We start from the raw sequence: 20,529 nt of genomic DNA, 5'->3' as shown, positions 1-20,529 counted from the left end.
TTTGTGTTTCACTGATCGGATGTACCGTGTGTGTGTGTGTGTGTGTGTGTGCGCGTGCACACACGCTAAGTTACTTCAGTTGTGTCCGACTCTTTGCCACGCTATGGACTGTAGCCCACCAGATTCCTCTGTCCATGGGATTCTCCAGGCAAGAATGGTGGAGTGGGTTGCTATTTCCTCCTTCAGTGGATCTTCCTGACCCAGGGATCGAACCCGTGGCTCCTGAATTGCAGGCAGTTTCTTTACCACTGAGCCCCTGGGAAGCCCTGGATGTATTGTGCCTATCCATAAAGTTTTCCCTTTGCACTGCACCACACTTCCTGAGTCTCACTTCATCACTTACTCTTCATAATACAGAATGATAAACATCGATGATGAGAGATGGGCTGCATGGCAAGAGCCCTGGCAATGAGAACCATGACAGTCAGTGTCCTTAAACTTAAAATATGAAGGCATTTTCTCCAAGGAAACCTGTCCCTTCAAGAGAATGAAGAAGGATAAAGACCCAATCAAGGATGGAGCCAAAGAGGTTTTTGAGACCTGGGAGGACTCTTGAGGAGATGAGGAAGGTTCCAGATTCTTCTTTGTGAAGATCACGGTTGGGAGGCGGCAGTAAGCTTTGCATATGCCATTCATCAATCTGAAAAGCTAAGTAAACTGTTGTTTATTCTTCAAATATCAACTGACATATCCTTTCTTCTGGGTAATTTATAATAATTCTAAGACTAGATTCCATGCTTTCATGGTACCATGTATCATTTTTGAAGCACTTATCATAGTCCTAATTTTAATTCTGTGTGTTCATTTGAATAATACTCATCTCCTCCCGTGAATCCTAAGCTCTCTAAATGGGACCCATGGTTAAGGACTTTTCCCGTTTTTGTATTCACACTACCTGGCATAGTTCCTGGCACATAACAGATGTGCAATAGATATTTCTAGGTAGGAAATGAATTACCGAATGCACGAACGAGGAAACACTGATACGTGGGATCACACCATTCTCTTTATTTTTGTGAATAAGTCTTAGAGAAGGCCCATTGTGGGACATTCCTAGAGACAATTGTAAGAAAGTCTATACAGTCAAGAGCCAAACTACAGGCTAATGGAGGGAACAGAGTTTCTAACTCAGGTACCTAAGATTGTATAGATGATAGAGTCTGATGATACGAGAGGAGGTAATAGAGATTATCTGAAGCAGAGACAATTTCCTGGGGTTTCTTTGATTTGAAAATTTGGCAACCCACTCCAGTGTTCTTGCCTGGAGAATCCGGGGGGACGGGGAAGCCTGGTGGGCTTCCATCTATGGGGTCGCACAGAGTCGGACACGACTGAAGTGACTTAGCAGCAGCAGCAGCATATTTAGTTGAAAGTGTCTAAACATTTACCAAAACTCACGTGTAAGTATTTAATTCACACACTAATAATATTCACAAAGTTGATTCACATTTAACATTAACTCTTTTGGACTTCCCTGCTGGTCCCATGGATAAGACTCTGTGCTTCTACTGTGGGGCGCATGCACTCAATCCCTGGTTGGGGAACTAAAATCCAGCATGCCACTAACATAGCCCCCGCCCCCTCTCCCCCAAAATTCACTCTTTTACTGTTTATCCTGAACTAGGAAACTGACTGACTCTTCCATGTACAGCAAGGATGGAACTTCTTGGGTAAATTGAAATGTTCCTGGTCCCCATTCCACGATCTATTCTTAGCAAACTCCTTCATTCTTCATTTCTTTCCTCTCTTCTTTGCTTCCCTTCCTCCTCTTCAGTGCAGAGAATATCCATACCCTGCCTTGCCTATACTTTTCCACCCAGTTCTGTCTCTGAATATTGCCTCCCTGCAAGCGTTCTGTGAGGATAATTAGACAATTACTCAGAATCAAGGGCTTTCAGAGTTGTTACAGTTGAGAACAGCCTTTTGTTTAGAGATCTGTTGGAATTTGTTTGTATTTGTGAGGAAACACTAATGTTCAAGCAAAGCCTGGAGAAACTGACCTGCCTGTCTCCTTTTATAACTAGCTGGGAGGAGACAGAAAGCAGAGACCTTTTTTTTTTTTTTTTCAACATAATTAGTGGACCCCTTAGGATTGTGCTCTAGGGACAAAGTCAGGACTTTATCTGAGGAGTGAAAGTCGCTCAGTCATGTCTGACTCTTTGCAACCCCACGGACTATACAGTCTATGGAATTCTCCATGCCAGAATACTGGAGTGGGTAGCCTTTTCCTTCTCCAGGGGATCTTGCCAACCGAGGGATCGAACCCAGGTCTCCTGCATTGCAGGCGGATTCTTTACCAGCTGAGGGGCAGGAATTGCCATACTCAGATGGTGAGGCTCAAAGATGCTCTATCTGGGACACAGAGGGAGAGGCTGTGTTTCCAGTAGATGAAGAGGAATCTCAGTTACTATTTGCCCTTCAATTTTTGCTGAATCTTTAGTTTTCTACTGCTGCAGACCAAATTATCACTAACTTTATTGGATTAAAACAACACAAATTTATTATCTGAGGTTCAGCAAGTCAGAAGTCTGAGCATAGTATGGCTGGGTTCCCATCAAGGGCACACAAAGTTGAAATTCAGGTGTTGGGTGATTGTGTCCTAATCTCAGGCTCCACTAGAGAAATACATGCTTCCAGGCTCCCTCAGGTTTTTGGCAGAAATCATTTACTCTGCAGTCGTAGGAGTCGTAGCAAGGAATAACACCTTGCTAGTTATTGCTGTGCTCAGTCATGTCTGACTCTTTGTGAGCTTATGGACTGTAGCCCACCAGGCTCCTCTGTCCATGGAGTTTTCCAGGTAAGAATACAGGAGTGGGTTGCCTTTTCCTACTGTCGTGCTAGTGGTAGAACAAAAACCACTCTCAGTTCTCAGATGTGGCTTTTAGGTCTTTATTATGTAGCTCCATCCACAGACCTTATCATATTTGGAATTTCTGACTGTTAGAAGGGTCCAGCCACTTTTAAGGGTTCAGTTGATTAAATTAGGCCTACCATGATTATCTCCATTTTTTGTCAACTGTTCATGGGGTTCTCTTCCAATATTCATTGGAAGGACTGATGCTGAAGGTGAAACTCCAATACTTTGGCTACCTGATGTGAAGAACTGACTTGCTGGAAAAGACCCTGATGCTGGGAAAGATTGAAGGCAGGAGTAGAAGACAGAGGCTAAAATGTTGGATGGCATCACCAACTCAATGAACATGAGTTTGAGCAAGCTCTGGAAGTTGGTGATGGACAGGGAAGCCTGGTGTGCTGCAGTCCATGGGGTCACAAAGAGTTGGACACAACTGAACAACTGAACTGAAAAGTCAACTGATTTGGGATCTAATCATGGGAGTATTATTCCCTCCGATTATCTCCATTTTTATCAACTTAAAGTCAACTGATTTGGGATCTAATCATGGGAGTAATATTCTATGCAATCATAGGTTCCTCCTGCACTGAAAGTTAGGGGTTCTCACAAAGGGATAACACTAGGGAGCAGAGATATGGGACCCACGCTAGAATTCTAGGCATCATAATATTTACAACATAATTTGCTCTTAAGTTGATGTCAGAAGACTAGGAAGGCATTGCTGGGACTGGGGACATCCCCTTCTTTCCCTCAAAGAAAAGTGACCTCGTTTGAAATAATCCTAACTCCCCTGTCCCAGCACTTTTATACCTTTAAAAATACTCCATTCTGCACAGCTCCTCAGATGGCGTTTCTGTCTGCTAAATGAAATGCTGTCCCATTCATGAATCTCTTAATAAAGTCAATTAGATATTCTAATTTACTCGGTTGGATTTTCTTTTTTTTAAAGCACATATAAGTGGAAGGTGCAAAACAGGCTATGTTTGACTCTGAAAAAAGAATAAAATATTTGGGATAATTTTACCAACCCCCTGCCCCATTGTAAATTCCATAAGAGGGTGAATAAAGGCTGTGTCTGAATCTCCATTGTTTACTCATTACCTAGCAAACCCAAGCAATCCAATCTGCATACATTATAAAAGCTCAAGGCATAATTGTTAAATTAGTGCCGTCTGTACATGAAATGGCACAATGAGAAATTATTTCTACTCCAATTGCTTGATTACAATATTGGACTGAAACATCACCATCGAACTCTGGCTCTCACTGAGGAGCGATGTGTTCACTTAATTTGGTGCGTCAGTTTTTCTCATTGCTCTCATACCATAAATGAAATATATTTCCAAGATTAGCGTTCTCTCTTTATAAAACATCTATGGCATCTGCCCGATTGGGCATTTCCTTTTTCTCCCTCCAGTTTCTCTCATTATCTCAGCTCTCTGGAGTCTGCGATAGTCTGCAATTCCTTGTTTCCCCGCAGCTGGCTGCATTGACTGGGAAAAGCAACTCCAAATTCTGTCCTCAAGAACTGAAACCTCTGAGTACCGGGAGTGGGGTGTCACGCACACTGAAGCACTCTGCAAGTAGCACTCTGCGAGCCCGGTTTCTGCCGGCTCGCATCTCACCGCCGCCAGATGAGCTAAGCAAGCCAGGGAGCGGACCTCCGACCTCCGACCCCTCCCCGACCGCGTCTTCTTCGCTGTACGGCGGAGCCTCAGTCAACATGGCCGCGCCCATAGCCCATACTCAAGGGCGCCGCCATTGCAGCTGCCGGGCCCGCCGAGGCCGCGCTCCGGGTGGTCGCCATGTCGGCCACCGCCTGCGCCCAGTTCCCGACAAAGCCGGCGACCGTGGACCGGAGGAGTGCAGGGACAGCCGAAGAGGCCGAGTGCTTTCCGGAGATGGCTGTGTCGGGGCCCGGGGGCAGCGCTGCGGTGAGCGCGATGATGGGGCGGGGTTGTCTGGTGGTCAGCTGTGGTTTAATCGGGCATCAGTGGCTGGAGGGTTACTGTAGTCTGTGAAATAGGTGATTGGGAATTGGAGTCGATGCTGAAGGGCCTTTTGCACGGGCGGGAGGATGATCTTAGCATCCTCAGGGAGCTAAGGGATAGTGCTAGAGGGCTGTCTGTGCAGTTTAAGGAAATCGTTGTTTGAGGGATCTGCGGTGACAGTGGTGGCGGGGAGGGGCCTGTGCAGTCAGTTTGGAAGGCCGCGGGGATAAGAAATAAGGGCTTTGAGGTGTATCAGAGATTGGGGAGGACTGTAGGGGTCGCAAATGGGAATGTCTACGGGAGTCAGCAATTACAGTCTCTGGGGTTGTTAGAGATGGAATTGTTCCCCTCTGTGTGCAGAGGTGCAGGCAGGTGAGTTAGTAGTTATTGCAGTAGTTAAAGGTAAGAGATGATTAGGGTTTACAGGTGAAATAAAAAATCAGAATTAGAATATGCCTGGAGATGAGCCAGTAGGACTTACTGATGATATGGAGCAAGAGGGAAAAGAAGAATCAAAATTTACACCTAGGCTTTTTGGAACTGGTAGATTCTATTTCCTGAGAAAGGGTTGTGTTGGAGAAGACCTGATTTGATGGCTTAAAGGAGAGCCAGGGTGGATGAGCCATAGTTCTGTTTGAGCAGTGGCAAGAAGCCCATTACATACATGTTCAAGTAGAGATGTTGAGAAATTGTTAGATATATAAATCTAGTACTTAGGAGAGACTTAGACTGAAGAATCCTTATTTGAAAGGGATCAACATAAAGATGGCATTTAAAGTCATAAGATTGAATGAAATCATCTAGGAAGAGATGACAGGGGAGAAAAAAGGGCAAAAACTCAAAGAGTTTTGGGTCAATCTGATGTTTTGAGTTCTGGTGGAGGAGAAGAAGGAGGAGGAGAGGGAGAGGGGAGAAGGAGAAGAAGAATGAGGTAGGCGGTAGGAGGTAACCACTGAGGTAGGAGGAAAACTGTGTAAATGTGTTGTCAGAAAAGCATCAAGGTTTTCAAAGCAGTGGCAGTACTCAGTCCCCAGAGTATGACTACAGAGAATTTGACTTTGGCAAGTTGTAGTTCCATGGTTATTTTGATTGATTAGAGCTCTTAGAGTGGAATGATAGGGGTAAAATCTGGTGGGAGAGTTAAAGAATGGGAGGTAATGAAGTAGAGCAGCAAGTATAGACAACTTTAAGAGTTTTGCTGATAAGGGAAGCAAAGAAATGGATATTGGATGGGACATGAGATTAAGAGAGGGTTTTCTTCAGATGAATGATATTGAGACAACTTTGTGTGTCAGTGAGAATGACACAGTAGAAAGGCGTACTAAGTCACTTCAGTCCTGTCCAACTCTTTGTGACACTATGGACTTTAGCCCGCCAGGCTCCTCTATCCATGGGGATTCTCCAGGCAAGAATACTGGAGTGGCTTGCCATTTCCTCCTCCAGCGGGTCTTTCTGACCCAGGGATCGAACCCAGGTCTCCGTTGCAGGCAAATTCTTTACTGTCTGAGTCACCAGGGAAGCCCCCTACTGGGAGAGGACTCTTAGAAATGTATTCCTGTATTCCTCTGTGCTTTACATCATGCCCCTTTTTCCTTAGCTTATTTTGCTTTGAATTCTTTGCTGTTCTAAATCATAGCTATGAGTACAGCTATATACTGAGCCCTGTGAGTCCTTCTAGTGAATCATTGAACCAGAATGTTAATGGGTTAAAGCCTGGTGATACTCTAAACAAGATAGGGTTTTGAAGGATGAATGAAAAACAGTTGAAAGTGTAATTTACTTCATCTTAAGGCTCTAAGATTGGGGTGGAGGTGGGGAAACAACTTCTATTGGGGAACACTGTAAGGGAACAGAATCCTCAGGTGACAAGTAGGTTTTGGTTGAAGCAAGCAGGCAATGGGATTTCCCTGGTGGTCCACTGGCTATAACTCCATGCTTCCAATGCAGAGGGCCCCGGGTTCAATCCTGGTCAGGGAACTAGATCCCACATGCTGCAACTAAGACCTAATGCAGACAAATAAATAAACATTAAATTTAAAAAAGCAAGCAGGTGAAGAAAATAGCTGAAAGGGTGTGTGTAGTGGAGTTTATTGGCAGTGGTTAGGGTTTCTGTAAAGGCTGTGTGAGGGTTCTGTTGGTGTCAATGATTGGGGATTGATAGTATTTGGGGGTCATATCTTAGGTGGAGATCAATATGTTCCACTGGCATCAATAGTTGAGGAACCTGTGGCAATATGTGATCAGAGTGTTTATGAGGGCAAGTAACTGTGGAGATCTGTTGCTGTTAGTAACTGGAAGGTTTGCTGGGATCAGTCCTTTTGGAATTAGGAAGGACCATGCTGGCTCAGTGATTGGGAAGCCAGTAACAATTAGTGACAGGAGTTATAGGAATCAGTGACTGCAAGTTTGTGAGCTCAGAGATTGGTGACACACACAGATAATTGATTGGTGGTTTATGGCAGTGGGGATGATCTTTAAATGTTAAACAGACATGTTTGAATACATATTTATTAGCTTCAAAATTCTACAGTAGCTACCTAATAAGAGGAGAACTTTAACATGCTTTATTTAATTCCTTCTCCCCACCCACAACCAATCATATGCATGCTTATTTTTCTTACATCATACCTCTTGATTTTAGGGATTAAATTTTTTAAAAATTAATTTATTTATTTTGGCTGCACTGGGTCTTCATGGCTGCTTGAAGGCTTTCTCTAGTTGCAGTGATTAGGGGCTACTCTCTCGTTTCGGTGCATGGGCTTCTCACTGAGATGGCTTTTCTTTTTGAGCAACATGGGCTCTAGGGCATGTGAGTTTCAGTAGTTGTGGCTCTCTGACTCCAGAGTGTGGGCTTGGTAGTTGGAGCACATGGGCTTAGTTGTCCTGTGGCATGAATCTTCCTGGATCAGGGATCAATCCTGTGTCCCCTGCATTGGCAGGCAGATTCTTTACCACGGGACCACCAGGGAAGTCCAAGGATATTTTTATAACAATTGCACAAGAAAATTTATCAAATGACTTGGATGTAACTAAACACTTTACTGGTTTTATTATTCATAGTTCTCTCTTGTATATTATTAAGTCTTTCCCAATCTCAAAATTATTCTGATCCAATTTTCCTTCTTTTAAAAATTATTCCTCTTTCTCTCCTTTTCCTACCACATTCCCTATACCTCCCTCGCTTCTTCTCTTTATTTTTAAAGTACATAGGCAATATACTTTCCAAATCCTTACATACCTAAATATCTTACTTTTGCTTCCAAACATAATTGATTTTTTGACTGCTCATAAAAACCAAGGGTCTCAATTCTTCTACCTCAGAACTCTATATCCATAGTGTTTAGTTATAAAGATGAAGACTGATTCTAACATGTTTGTTTGTTGTAATTGTCTTTCTCTCTCATAATCATATGGTGTTTTTTCAAAGTACCTTCGACTGAATGGCTTATAAACAGCAGAAGTTGATTTCTGACAGTGCTGGAGGCTACATGTCTGAGAGCACTTTGGGATCTGGTGACAACCCTCTTCCGGTTTCAGACTTCTCATTAGATCCTTACTTGGCAGAAAGAGCAGAGAGAGTAAGCACATTCTCTCATAACTCTTATAAGGGCACTATTCCTACTCATGAAAACCCCACTCTCATAACCTCATCTAATTCTAATTTTCTCCCAAAGGCCCTCTCTCCTAATATCATCACATTGGAGGGCAAGGTTTCAATCATGAATTGGAGGGACACGTTCATTCCATTATAGGGACATTTCTTAATGTGGTTTTTGCCTCTCAAAACCAAAAATGAGTGAAAAAATAACTTTATGACAAACAGTGAATGGACAAGGTAGGAACAAGTAATTATTATCTTGTCCAGATCTCTCACTGATGTGGATAACATTAGACTGAACTAGGAATGTGCTATTTTACAGGGATCGGTAACATTCAATGATGTGACTATGGCCTTTACCAGGAAGGAATGGGAGCAACTAGATCCTGCTCAGAAAAGCCTGTACAAGGATGTGATGCTGGAGAATTACAGCAACCTAGCCTCAATGGGTAAGGACAGTTCCTTTGTAATTCAAACTATACTTACTGTGATGCCTTCTCTCTGATGCCCTTGATAAGTTTATCCTCGATTTTTATGAACCAAAGAGTTGTAATCCCTTTGGGTACTAAGCAGAATACGTGTGATCCTGCCTTGAAAATGGAGGATCTACTCAGATGGGGTTTGTGGGCATTGCACTGTGAAATTTCTGAAGCCACGTATTCTTTTATCCTTTACAAACTCTGAAACTCAGATGTTAGGGATTGATTTCTGGGATATTTGTTGTTCTAACACTCAATTTCTGTCTTTTCTCATGAGTAGGGTATCAGGCTCTCAAACCAGACATGATATCCAAGTTGGAAAAAGAAGAGCCATGGCTAGGGAAGGGGAAAAGACGCAGACAAGGTGGCTCGAGTGAAATAGCAAGAGCCAAAGAAATAGGAGCCAATGGAAGTAAGTTCCTAGTTTCTTGATGATAACTTTGGAATTCTTTCTTTCTCCCACACTTTTATTATTTACTTTTAAAAATATATATATCTTTTCTTTCTACTGAAATATAGTTGATTTACCATGTTAGTTTCAGGTATACAGCAAAGCAATTCAGTTATCATATATCTGTCTATCTATCTATCTATCTATCTATCTATATCTATATCTTTTTTTAAAGATTTTTTTCCCTTATAGGTTATTACAAATTATTGAGTAAAGTTTCCTGTGCTACATAGTAGGTCCTTGTTGGTTTTCTGTATTATATATAGCAGTATATTTATGTTAATCCCAAATTCCTAAATTATCCACCACCCCCCGCTTTCTCTCTTTGGTCTGTTAGGTCTATTTATGTTTTGTATAGTTCATTTGTATCTTTTTTTTTTTTTTGGATTCCACATATAAGCAATATCAGGTGATATTTGTCTTTCTCTGTCTGGTTTACTTCACTTAGTTTGATAATCTCTAGGTCCATCCATGTTGCCACAAATGGCATTATTTCATTCTTTTTATTGGATGAGTAATATTCTGTTGTATAAATATACCACATCTTCTTTGTCTATTCATCTGTTGATGGAAATTTAGGTGCTTCCGTATCTTGGCTGTTGTAAATAGTGCTGCAATGAACATTGAGGTGCATGTATCTTTGCTCATTACGTCTTTCTCTAGATGTATGCCCAGGAGTGGGACTGCGGGATCATATGGTAGCTCTATTTTTAGTTTCTTAAGAAACTTCCATATAGTTTTCCATAATGGCTGTACCAATTTACATTCCCACTAACAGTGTTGGAGGGTTCCTTTTTCTCAACATCCTCTCTAGTATTTGTTATTTGTAGATTTTTTTTTTGATGATGGCCATTCTCACTGGTGTGAGGTGATACCTCATTGTGGTTTTGATTTGAATTTCTCTAATAATTAGTGATGTTAAGGATCTTTTCATATGCCACCTGTATGTATTCTTTGGAGAAATGTCTATTTAGATCTTCTGTCCATTTTCTTGATTGAGTTATTTGGTTTTTTTGATATCAAGCTATATGAGCTGTCTGAATATTTTGCAGATTAAGCCCTTGTCAGTCGCATCATTTGAAAAAATTTTATCCTATTCCATAGGTTGTTTTTTTGTTTTATTTATGGTTTCCTTTGCTGTGCAAAAACTTTTAATTTGGTCCCAGTTGTTTATATTTTTGGTTTTATTTCCTTTACTCTAGGAGAAAGTCCAAAAAGAGATCACTGCAGTATGTCAAAGAGTGTTCTGCCTGTGTTTTCCTCTAGGAGTTTTATAGTATTTGGTCTTCTTCCCATTTTGAGTTTATTTTTGTATGTGGTGTTAAAGATGTTCTAAATTCATTCTTTTACATGTATTTGTCCAGTTTCCCCAGTACCACTTATTGAAAAGACTCTCTTTTCTCCATTGTACATTCTTGCCTCCTTTGTCATATATTAATTAACCATAGGTGCCTGGGTTTGGAATTCTTCAAAGAAAATTTGTTCTGAAATTCTTCTTAAAGATTTTAAGGGTCTTAAAGACCCTTCTTTATTAACCGGGAAGTAGCAGTAGGAAAATATCAAAATCTCCCTGGGGGAATAGGAGTTCAAAGATTCTCTAACCTTGGAGATTCTAATATCTCTTCCTTCTGTGACCCTGCCCACATGGGAAGTCCTCATATGAGATTCACTATAGTTGTGAGCCAGTGTGATTTACGGGAATTTGCTTATACCACTTGTATCAGTCAACTTAGGCTAAGTTATGCCCCATTAAAGAAAGAGCCCCCCCCCCACCTCCCCAAATCTTAGTGGCCTACAAAAAGAAAGGTTTGTTTCTTGCTCAAGCTGCAGTCCTTTCCCACATTATCTTGTGACCTACACTGAAAGAGCAGTCCCTATTTGGCAAATTCTGATCTCATTACAGAGGGAAAGAAGGAGGAATGGAATCATATGATGAGTTAAAAAACCACTGGATGTGGTAGATATCTCGTTCTTCTTAACATTTTATTGGTTCTTCAGTCAGAGCAGGTCACCTTTGCACTCCCAAATTCAACTGGGTAGGAATGGGAGGATTAAATGGTCATGCAGTGGGGCTGGGAGGAGTAATCTACAAGGAACAATAATGCAGTCTGCTACACTACTTGGGTTATGTTAGGAAAAATGGTGAAAAACAGAGCTATAAACCTTGGGCACCAGACAATCAGATGCCTAACTGACCCATCCATATATAGCCATCTTTCCTAATCTAGACTTTCCATTGCTCAGTTTTGAGAAAGAGCATTGAACCCTTTTAATTGTTTTTTTAGCTAATCCCATTCCTGCTTACTCTTGCGACCCCATGGACTGCAGCCCGCAAGCCTCCTCTGTCCATGGGATTCTCCAGACAATACTGGAGTAGGTTGCCATTTCCTTCTCCAGGGGATCTTCCTGACCCAGAAATCAAAACCAGGTCTTCTGCATTGCAGGCAGATTCTTTACTGACTGAGCTGTGAGGGGAGACTTTACCTCTCTAAAGCAATGCTTTTAAAAATTATCCCCCTTTTCCTAATATCCTCAGCTTTTCCACCTTTGTTCACCCACACTCTGAGACCCCATAGTATCAATTTTCTCTCCTTAGGTATTTAGACATTCTTAGATCTGTCTTCTTTCCAAATCTCTTGGCGTGATGCTCCTGCCCCTCATTACCTTCCATTTCCCCACTTTCTCTGTGAAATGCTCTAGACCCATGGTCTATACCACCATCATTATTTCCATTTCCTCCCTAACCCTTGCAGTTCAGTTAAGTTCAATTCAGCTGCTCAGTCATTTCCGACTCTTTGAGACCCCATGGACTGCAGTACACCAGGCTTCCCTGTCCATCACCAACTCCCGGATCTTACTCAAACTCATGTCCATCGAGTCGGTGATGCCATCCAGCCATCTCATCCTCTGTCATCCCCTTCTCCTTCTGCCTTCAGTCTTTCCAAGCTCATCAGGGTCTTTTCAAATGAGTCAGTTCTTCCCATTAGATGGCCAAAGTTTTGGAGTTTCAGCTTCAACATCAGTCCTTCCAATGAATATTCAGGACTGATTTTCTTTAGGATGGACTGGTTGGATCTCCTTGCAGTCTAAGGGACTCTCAAGAGTCTTGTCCAACACCACAGTTCAAAAGCATCAATTCTTCAGCACTCAGCTTGCTTTATAGTTCAACTCTCACATCCATACATGACTACTGGAAAAACCATAGCTTTGACTAGACAGACCTTTGTCGGCAAAGTAATATCTCTGCTTTTTAATAAGCTGTCTAGGTTAGTCTAACTTTTCTTCCAAGGAGCAAGTGTCTCTTAATTTCATTGCTGCAGTCACCATCTGCAGTGATTTTGGAACCCAAAGAAATAAAGTCTCTCACTGTTTCCACTGTTTCCCCATCTATTTGCCATGGAGTGATGGGACCAGATGCCATGCTCTTAGCTTTCTGAATCTTGTCCAGACAAAGCTCTAATTCCTTGTCTTATATTTTACCTCCTTACAGGATAGCTCTTTCTCAGATGATCAGAAATTGAAAGCTTTATCTTTCTTTCTAAATTAGAGCTTCCTCTCACCTTCCCTGTTTTTATCAGTGTCAAATTTTAGGCTTGTCTACCATGGAATTCCCATGAACCTTTGCTCTCTGTGCTCTCTTTTACTATTCTTTCCTTAGTTCCTGTTTTATTTTTTCCCTCAATTCTGAGTGACATCACTCAAATCAGATTCATATTATCCCATTCCTAAATTGCTCCAATTCTTAGGTAGACTTCCTAACTTCCCCCCTTTAGAAAAATAATTCATCTTAGATGTTGCCACCAAACGTTAAAACATACAGTTATTATATACTACTACAGCCTCCCAAAAAAGGAAGGGCAAGAAAGGCCTTCTCCATTCCCAAAGAAAGGCAGTTCTAAAGAATATTCAAACTACTGCACAATTGCACTCATCTCACACTCTAGCAAAGTTATGCTCAAAATTATTCAAGAGAGGCTTCAACAGGACATGAAATGAGAACTTCCAGATGTTCAAGCTGGATTTAGAAAAGGCAGAGGAACAGAGATCAAATTGCCAACATTTGTTGGATCATGGAAAAAGCAAGAGAATTCCAGAAAAACATCTACTTTTGCTTTATTGACTACACCAAAGTCTTTGACTGCATGGATCACAACAAACTGGAAAATTCTGAAAGAGATGGGAATACCAGACCACCTGACCTGCCTCCTGAGAAGTCTGTATGCAGATCAGGAAGCAACAGTTAGAACCAGACATGGAACAATGGCCTGGTTCCAAATTGGGAAAGGAGTCCGTCAAGGCTGTATATTGTCACCCTGTTTATTTAACTTATATGCAGAGTACTTCAGGCTTCCCTAATAGCTCAGTTAGTAAATATCATGACATCTGGTCCCATCACTTCATGTCAAATAGATGGGGAAACAATGGAAGCAGTGACAGATTTTATTTTCTTGGGCTCCAAAATCACGGCAGATGGTGACTGCCGCCATGAAATTAAACGACGCTTGCTCCTTGGAAGAAAAGCTATGACAAACCTAGGCAGTATATTAAAAAGCAGAGACATCACTTTACCAAAAAGGTCTGTATAGTTAAAGGTATGCTTTTTCCAGTAGTCATGTATGGATGTGAGAGTTGGACCATAAAGAAAGCTGAGCATCGAAGAATTGATGCTTTTGAATGTAGTGTTAGAGAAGACTCTTGAGAGTCCCTTGGGCTGCAGGGAGATCCAACCAGTCCATCCTAAAGGAAATCAATCCTGAATATTCATTGGAAGGACTGATGCTGAAGCTGAAACTCCAGTACTTTGGCCACCTGATGGGAAGAACTGACTCATTAGAAAAGACCTGATGCTGGGAAAGATTGAAGGCAGGAGAAGGGGATGACAGAGGATGAGATAATTGGATGGCATCACTGATTCAATGGACATGAGTTTGAGCAAGTTCTGGGAGTTGGTGATGGACAGGGAAGCCTGGCGTGCCACATTCCATGGGGTGGCAAAGAGTCAGACACAACTGAGCAACTGAACTGAACTGAATAGCCCCCAAATTAGCAGAATATCCATAATATCTTTTTAAGTTTCTTCTAACTCTGAATTTTCAAGACTCTGTGAATTTCTCAAGGCTGGAGGGACCAGTCTGTCAAATGACAAATGAAGAGAATTCATAGTTTTTGATTCCTCCATTCATGGCTCCAGTTTTGACTATCTTTACTATTCTTGCTGATGCTTGGTGTTACAACTAAAAAATATTCCTAAGTCATTTAATATGTGCTTTTTTGTCATTGCTGCAGTGACTTTATTCTTGGTTCAAGTTCTTACTATTATCCTTGGAGGTTCTTCAAGGAAGGACTATTTTCTGTTCCCTCCAATGATTGTTGGTTCTAGTGAGTTCCATGCTTCGGTTTCTGAAGTTACAGTCATTTTAGCTTAAAATTTATGTCTTAATTACTGTCTCAAATTCAGGACAGGCTTATAGCCTTAATTATGTGCTCTGCCAGACCAGACTCCCCTAGTATTATCCTACCATTATACCAGTTAACTAGTTAAGAGTCTCCTCTCCTCCCCCATGGTAAATTTCTCTTGTGGTGATATATATCTTTTTCAACTGTCAGTTGGGACCAGCCAAATCATCATTGTAAGAGGTTCTTATAATGTTATACCTCAAGAGGAAAGGTTTGAGTTTTGATCCCCTTCTTCCCAGAAGGTGATTTGCCTCCATCTCTCCCAGCATCTTTGGGCATTGGAAGATACAGCCTTTGTCATGCTACAGAAAAGTTCTTGTTATACTCTTTCTCTAAGGATGCTTGCATCACTTAAAATTTCCTAAATGAAAAAGCAGCTGGCAACTCCAGTTCTTCCTGCTATATCTATACCACTACTTTATGTATACTTATAAAAATTGATCTACTCTATGGGAACAAATCTCTTAAAAATTCTCCATAAAAGCAATGATATTTCCCAGCCATATATTCAAACACCATAACTGCTTTCTATTTGAACCCAGTTTTTACTTTATCCATGTAATGTTCTTTCACTACTAAAATGACTATTTACTTTTTATCTTTTTTCTCCCTGAAATCATGGGGACTCTTATATCTGTTTCTCCCTTTGAGTCTCTTTAATTCCTATCCTGAAGCTTTTTCTGTTTTTTCCATGTCCATTGTTGATAAAGGCCACCCCCAAAATGGTGGTCCTAGCTCCTAAGTTGTTTGGTTTTTACGTATGTAGTGTCCATATCTAGCTAACAGAAGTCTTCAAGCTTCAACTCTACGTTCTTAGGAAAATTGTTGGATAGCTAGGGTTGATGTTTACTGTTGTCCAATCAGTTGCTTTCAACCAGAAGTTGGATCATATACTAAAAACATATTACTGCTGCTTACATCTGTCAGTTTGAGTTTGGTCTCAGAGAACAGAAGCCTGGGTTGAGAAGATAGCTCAAAATGTATAATTGTATAGTGTATGGAGGAAAGAACGTGAGCAATTGCTTAGAGTTGGGAATTAGCTTAAAATTTATAATTGGCAATTAGAGTGACCTGACAGGAAGGTGTGCTCCATAGCAAACTATTGGAAAACAAGTGTTTGTGTACACTACAAATCCAATGTCATAAAGTTTATTTGCCAGTCTCATTACTGTGAATTTTATAATATGGTAAAAGCATCAAGTAACTCAGAGAAGGAGCTTCCCCAGTGGCTTAGTGGTAAAGAATCTGCCTGCAATGCAGGAAATGCAGATGACACAGGTTCAATCCCTGGGTCGGGAAGAACCCCTGGAGGAGGGAATGGCAATCCAGTCCAGTACTCTTGTCTGGAGAATCCCATGGACAGAGGAGCCTGGTGGGCTACAGTCCATAGGGTTGCAAAGAGTCAGACACTCTTTAACGTAAGAGTCAGATGTGTTTTAGTACAGGAATGCCATTATTATATTAATCATAGGTGGGAGCAGTAGAACATCCTTTTCGACTTAATCCCTCAGACACCTATATTCAGTACTCTTTGATGAGCTTATTTTCTCTTATTTTGGCTCTTTGGGGAGCAATAACAAAATTTTACTTGTGCTATCCTAAGTAAATGGAGGAATTTATTATAAGGCCTTTTGTAACCTAAGGGATGGTACTTCAGCCAGGGACTAGAGCCAGTACTGGAAAGCCATTAGGAATTGGGATTGTGTAAACAATCTCTTTGAGAACACATGATCTTACATCTGTGCTTTTCTGTGGATATGTGCTTTATTCTTTGTGCTGATGAACTTTCAGTTTACATGGGAAGGATATGGCTTTATAATACTTGTCTTGTATCATTTTTAAATTTATCACCCAGTGGAAACTGACTAGAGTCCAAGTTTTTACAAGGTATACTCTAATTGGACATCTTGGCTTGAGCCAGATGTCCCTGACTGTGACTAAGGAGATTTGGATGAATATAATATAGGCTGTTGGAGACAAGCACTATGCATGAATTTGAAGTTATTAATGCTGGGAAGTTTGGGCAGAGGAGAGACTTCAAAAAGTGTCAGCTAAAATTACAAGCTCTTTTAGCTTCATCTCTTTTTTATTTGCTGCTTTTTGTGTTTATTTCATCTTTTATCCCAGGTTTCAAGGTCATATTTATAAACAGTCAAAGTTTTTTCTAATCACCATTGTCAATTTTCTTTTTCTGTCTTTACTACAGCACTTTCCCGCTCAAGTCCAAAATGATAGGAATATTTGCACTTGATATTTCATTCACTTTAGGAAACTTTGTTGTTGTTGTTCAGTTGCTAAGTCATGTCTGACTCTTTGTGACCCCATGGATTGCAGCATGCCAGACTTCTCTGTCCTTCACTATCTCTTGGAGTTTGCTCAAACTCATGTCCGTTGATTCGGTGATGCTATCCAACCATCTCATTCTCTGTCATCCCCTTCTCCTCCTGCCCTCAATCTTTCCCAGGATTAGGGTCTTTTCCAAGACCTTTAGGATACTAGGCTCAAATAAAGATTCAACCCCACAACAGGGCATTTCTCTATAAGTTATATTCAAAAATATGAAAGTGCAAAGATTCACAAGAGTGTCTCATTGAATTTCACTTTAGAAGAAGTCCATCAAGATGATGACCAGCTAAAGAACCACCAGAAATCTCAAAACAAAATCCTTAGGGGAGTTGCATTCAAGAAAACAACTCTGACTAAGAAAAAGAGCCATGAACGTAGTTCATTGCAGAAAAAAAATGTGAGTACAAAATATATTCCTTCAAAAAAAAAGCTTCTTAAATTTGATTCACATGGAAAGAATTTAGACTTACCTGGTGACCTAAGAAACTGTGCAGAAAAGAAATCTGATATAGCTAAAGAGCATAGGAAATCATTCAATCATAGCTTATCTGATACAAAGAAAGACAAAAATCAAATTGGAAAAAAATGTGAGAAATCATCTACCTATAGCTCATCTAATGGGCCTGACAAAACTCAAACTGACAAGAAATATACTGAACAGGACAAAATTCAAACTGGAAAAGAACATGAGAAATCATCCAGCCATTGCTCATCTCTTACTAAGCATGAAAAAACCCAGAATAAAGTGAAACCCTATGAATGTAATGAATGTGGGAAGGTTCTCAGCCATAAGCAAGGACTTGTTGACCATCAGAGAATCCATACAGGGGAAAAACCATATGAATGTAATGAATGTGGGATAGCCTTTAGCCAAAAATCACACCTTGTTGTACACCAGAGAACTCATACTGGAGAAAAACCATATGAGTGTGTTCAGTGTGGCAAAGCCCATGGTCATAAACATGCTCTCACTGACCATCTGAGAGTTCATACTGGGGAAAAGCCCTATGAATGTACTGACTGTGGGAAAACCTTCAGACATAGCTCAAACCTTATGCAACATGTGAGATCTCATACAGGTGAGAAGCCCTATGAATGTAAGGAATGTGGAAAGTCTTTTAGGTATAACTCATCTCTTACTGAACATGTGAGAACACATACAGGTGAAATACCATATGAATGTAATGAATGTGGAAAAGCCTTTAAGTATAGTTCATCCCTTACTAAACATATGAGAATTCATACAGGTGAGAAACCCTTTGAATGTAATGAATGTGGGAAAGCTTTCAGCAAGAAGTCACACCTCATTATACATCAAAGAACTCATACTAAAGAGAAACCCTATAAATGTAATGAATGTGGAAAAGCCTTTGGACATAGCTCATCTCTTACTTACCATATGAGAACTCATACAGGTGAAAGTCCATTTGAATGCAATCAGTGTGGGAAGGCCTTCAAACAAATTGAAGGTCTTACTCAACATCAGAGAGTTTATACTGGGGAGAAACCCTATGAATGTAATGAATGTGGGAAAGCTTTTAGCCAAAAGTCACACCTCATTGTACATCAGAGAACTCATACAGGGGAGAAACCCTATGAATGTAATGAATGTGGAAAAGCCTTCAATGCAAAGTCACAACTTGTAATACATCAGAGATCCCACACTGGAGAGAAACCTTATGAATGTAATGAATGTGGAAAAGCCTTCAAACAAAATGCATCCCTTACCAAACATATGAAAACTCACTCAGAAGGGAAATCTCATGAGTGAAATTAGAGTGGGAAATCTGAACAAAAGGTTTTATTTAAACTTATAAGTATTCTGAACTTAAAGGATGTTAGAAAGCCTTTAATAAGAAGTCACACCTTGTTATGGATGAGAGAATTTGAAAATTAATCTTTACATAGAAGAAATGGATGGAGAGTTTAAATTTGATACTAAACCTTTTATATAAAATATTGTTATAAATGATCTATATATTCAGACTGAAATATAAAGCTTTTAAAATTGTTAATAAATTAAATAACCAGTACACTAGAGAACCAGATTACATATTCTGACAATTCCTGAGTGGCTTGAGTGTTGTGTCTTTAAGCACCATGTATGAGAATTAAGTTTGCATATCTGTTTAGTGCCATGTATAAACGTCTGTGACTCTTGGTATAAGCTTCATCTTTGATGCTATCACACAGGTCTTTGTATTATCAGAAAACTTTATAAGAGGATTATTATTTATATAAAAATGTTAATGCAAAATTAAGAGAAAATGAAAGAAATCAGTTGAGGACATGCAGGTGCCAATAGGGAATACTATCAAAGATACATTGTTGTGTGAAATGAGCAGGTTGCTCAACTATGTATATAGTTTGTTCCCATCTATGTACAAAAGGGTGTGTGTGTGTGTGTTTGCATGTCTGTTTGTGTGTATGTATGTATTAATATGTTTGTATACATGTATTTATCTGTGTGTATGTATGTATGTGTGTATGTGTATATACACTTTTTTTTAATGTAAATAGATTGGTTTGAAAAAATACAGAAGAAACTTAGGGGTTGCCTTTGGGCACAGGCATACAGGAATGAGGTCTGGGATGGGAGAGAGACCTCCTCTTTATTGTATACTGCTTAAATTTTAAAATCATGTACATATATTATTTTCACAATTAAAATCCTTTTAATATGTATAAATCAACACTAATGAAAATTTTCACTGAACCCACTTTGTGATGTGATTTGACTAAGTAAAAGTTTCTAGGCTTATTCATAAATGAGCATATGGTATTAAATTTGATATTGAATTCACAAAGGCTTTTCTTATCAAACATATTCTTTCATTAAAATAATAAATTACAACTATTACTTGGAGCTGTTTCTTTTATTTACTATAATTTTAAAGACTGAAGATGAACTGTGATTGTAGCTGAATAAAAGGGGTTTTCTGAACAATCACTCCACTTTTTCTCATATTCAAAGTGCTTTTATACAAATACCTCAATCTGGGATTTCAAATGTACTGCAACAAATGGCACTACTTCCTGTTCTTGCTTAATAGCAGACCTTGTGAATAGATCAGTGCACTCTTTCTGAGTGAATCTAGACTTGGCCTCAGAATATTCTCAAGCATGCATTCTAGAAGGTACTGTTAATCCATTTGGGTTTGCACAGGAAACCTGTTTTCCTATTTTTCCTCATGAGTTATAGATTTAAAAATATAGCTGAACTGTTCTAAAATGTAAGTTGTTACACTAAAAACAGTAACATAAGGACAAAAAATGGTTTTGTAATATAAGAATAATATTTGATATATATGTCATCTTTTACATTTTTCATAGCACATTCACTACATTACCTG

The 20,529-nt window shown here is 40.0% G+C and overlaps 1 protein-coding gene across 1 annotated transcript; it reads left to right on the top strand.

The window, feature by feature from the left end:
- The first annotated feature begins 4,374 nt into the window (after window positions 1-4,374).
- On the top strand, window positions 4,375-20,033 carry ZFP37 (ZFP37 zinc finger protein). Its single transcript, XM_006079973.4, has 4 exons — window positions 4,375-4,788; window positions 8,766-8,892; window positions 9,203-9,334; window positions 17,437-20,033. Exons 1-4 carry the CDS (start codon window positions 4,660-4,662, stop codon window positions 18,945-18,947), a joined length of 1,899 nt encoding a protein of 632 aa, XP_006080035.2. The 5' UTR covers window positions 4,375-4,659; the 3' UTR covers window positions 18,948-20,033.
- Window positions 20,034-20,529: the final 496 nt, after the last annotated feature.

The sequence above is a fragment of the Bubalus bubalis genome, chromosome 3, assembly GCF_019923935.1.
Source record: "Bubalus bubalis isolate 160015118507 breed Murrah chromosome 3, NDDB_SH_1, whole genome shotgun sequence".
Taxonomy (NCBI): Eukaryota; Metazoa; Chordata; class Mammalia; order Artiodactyla; family Bovidae; genus Bubalus; species Bubalus bubalis.
This window is presented reverse-complemented; position numbering and strand designations above follow the sequence as displayed.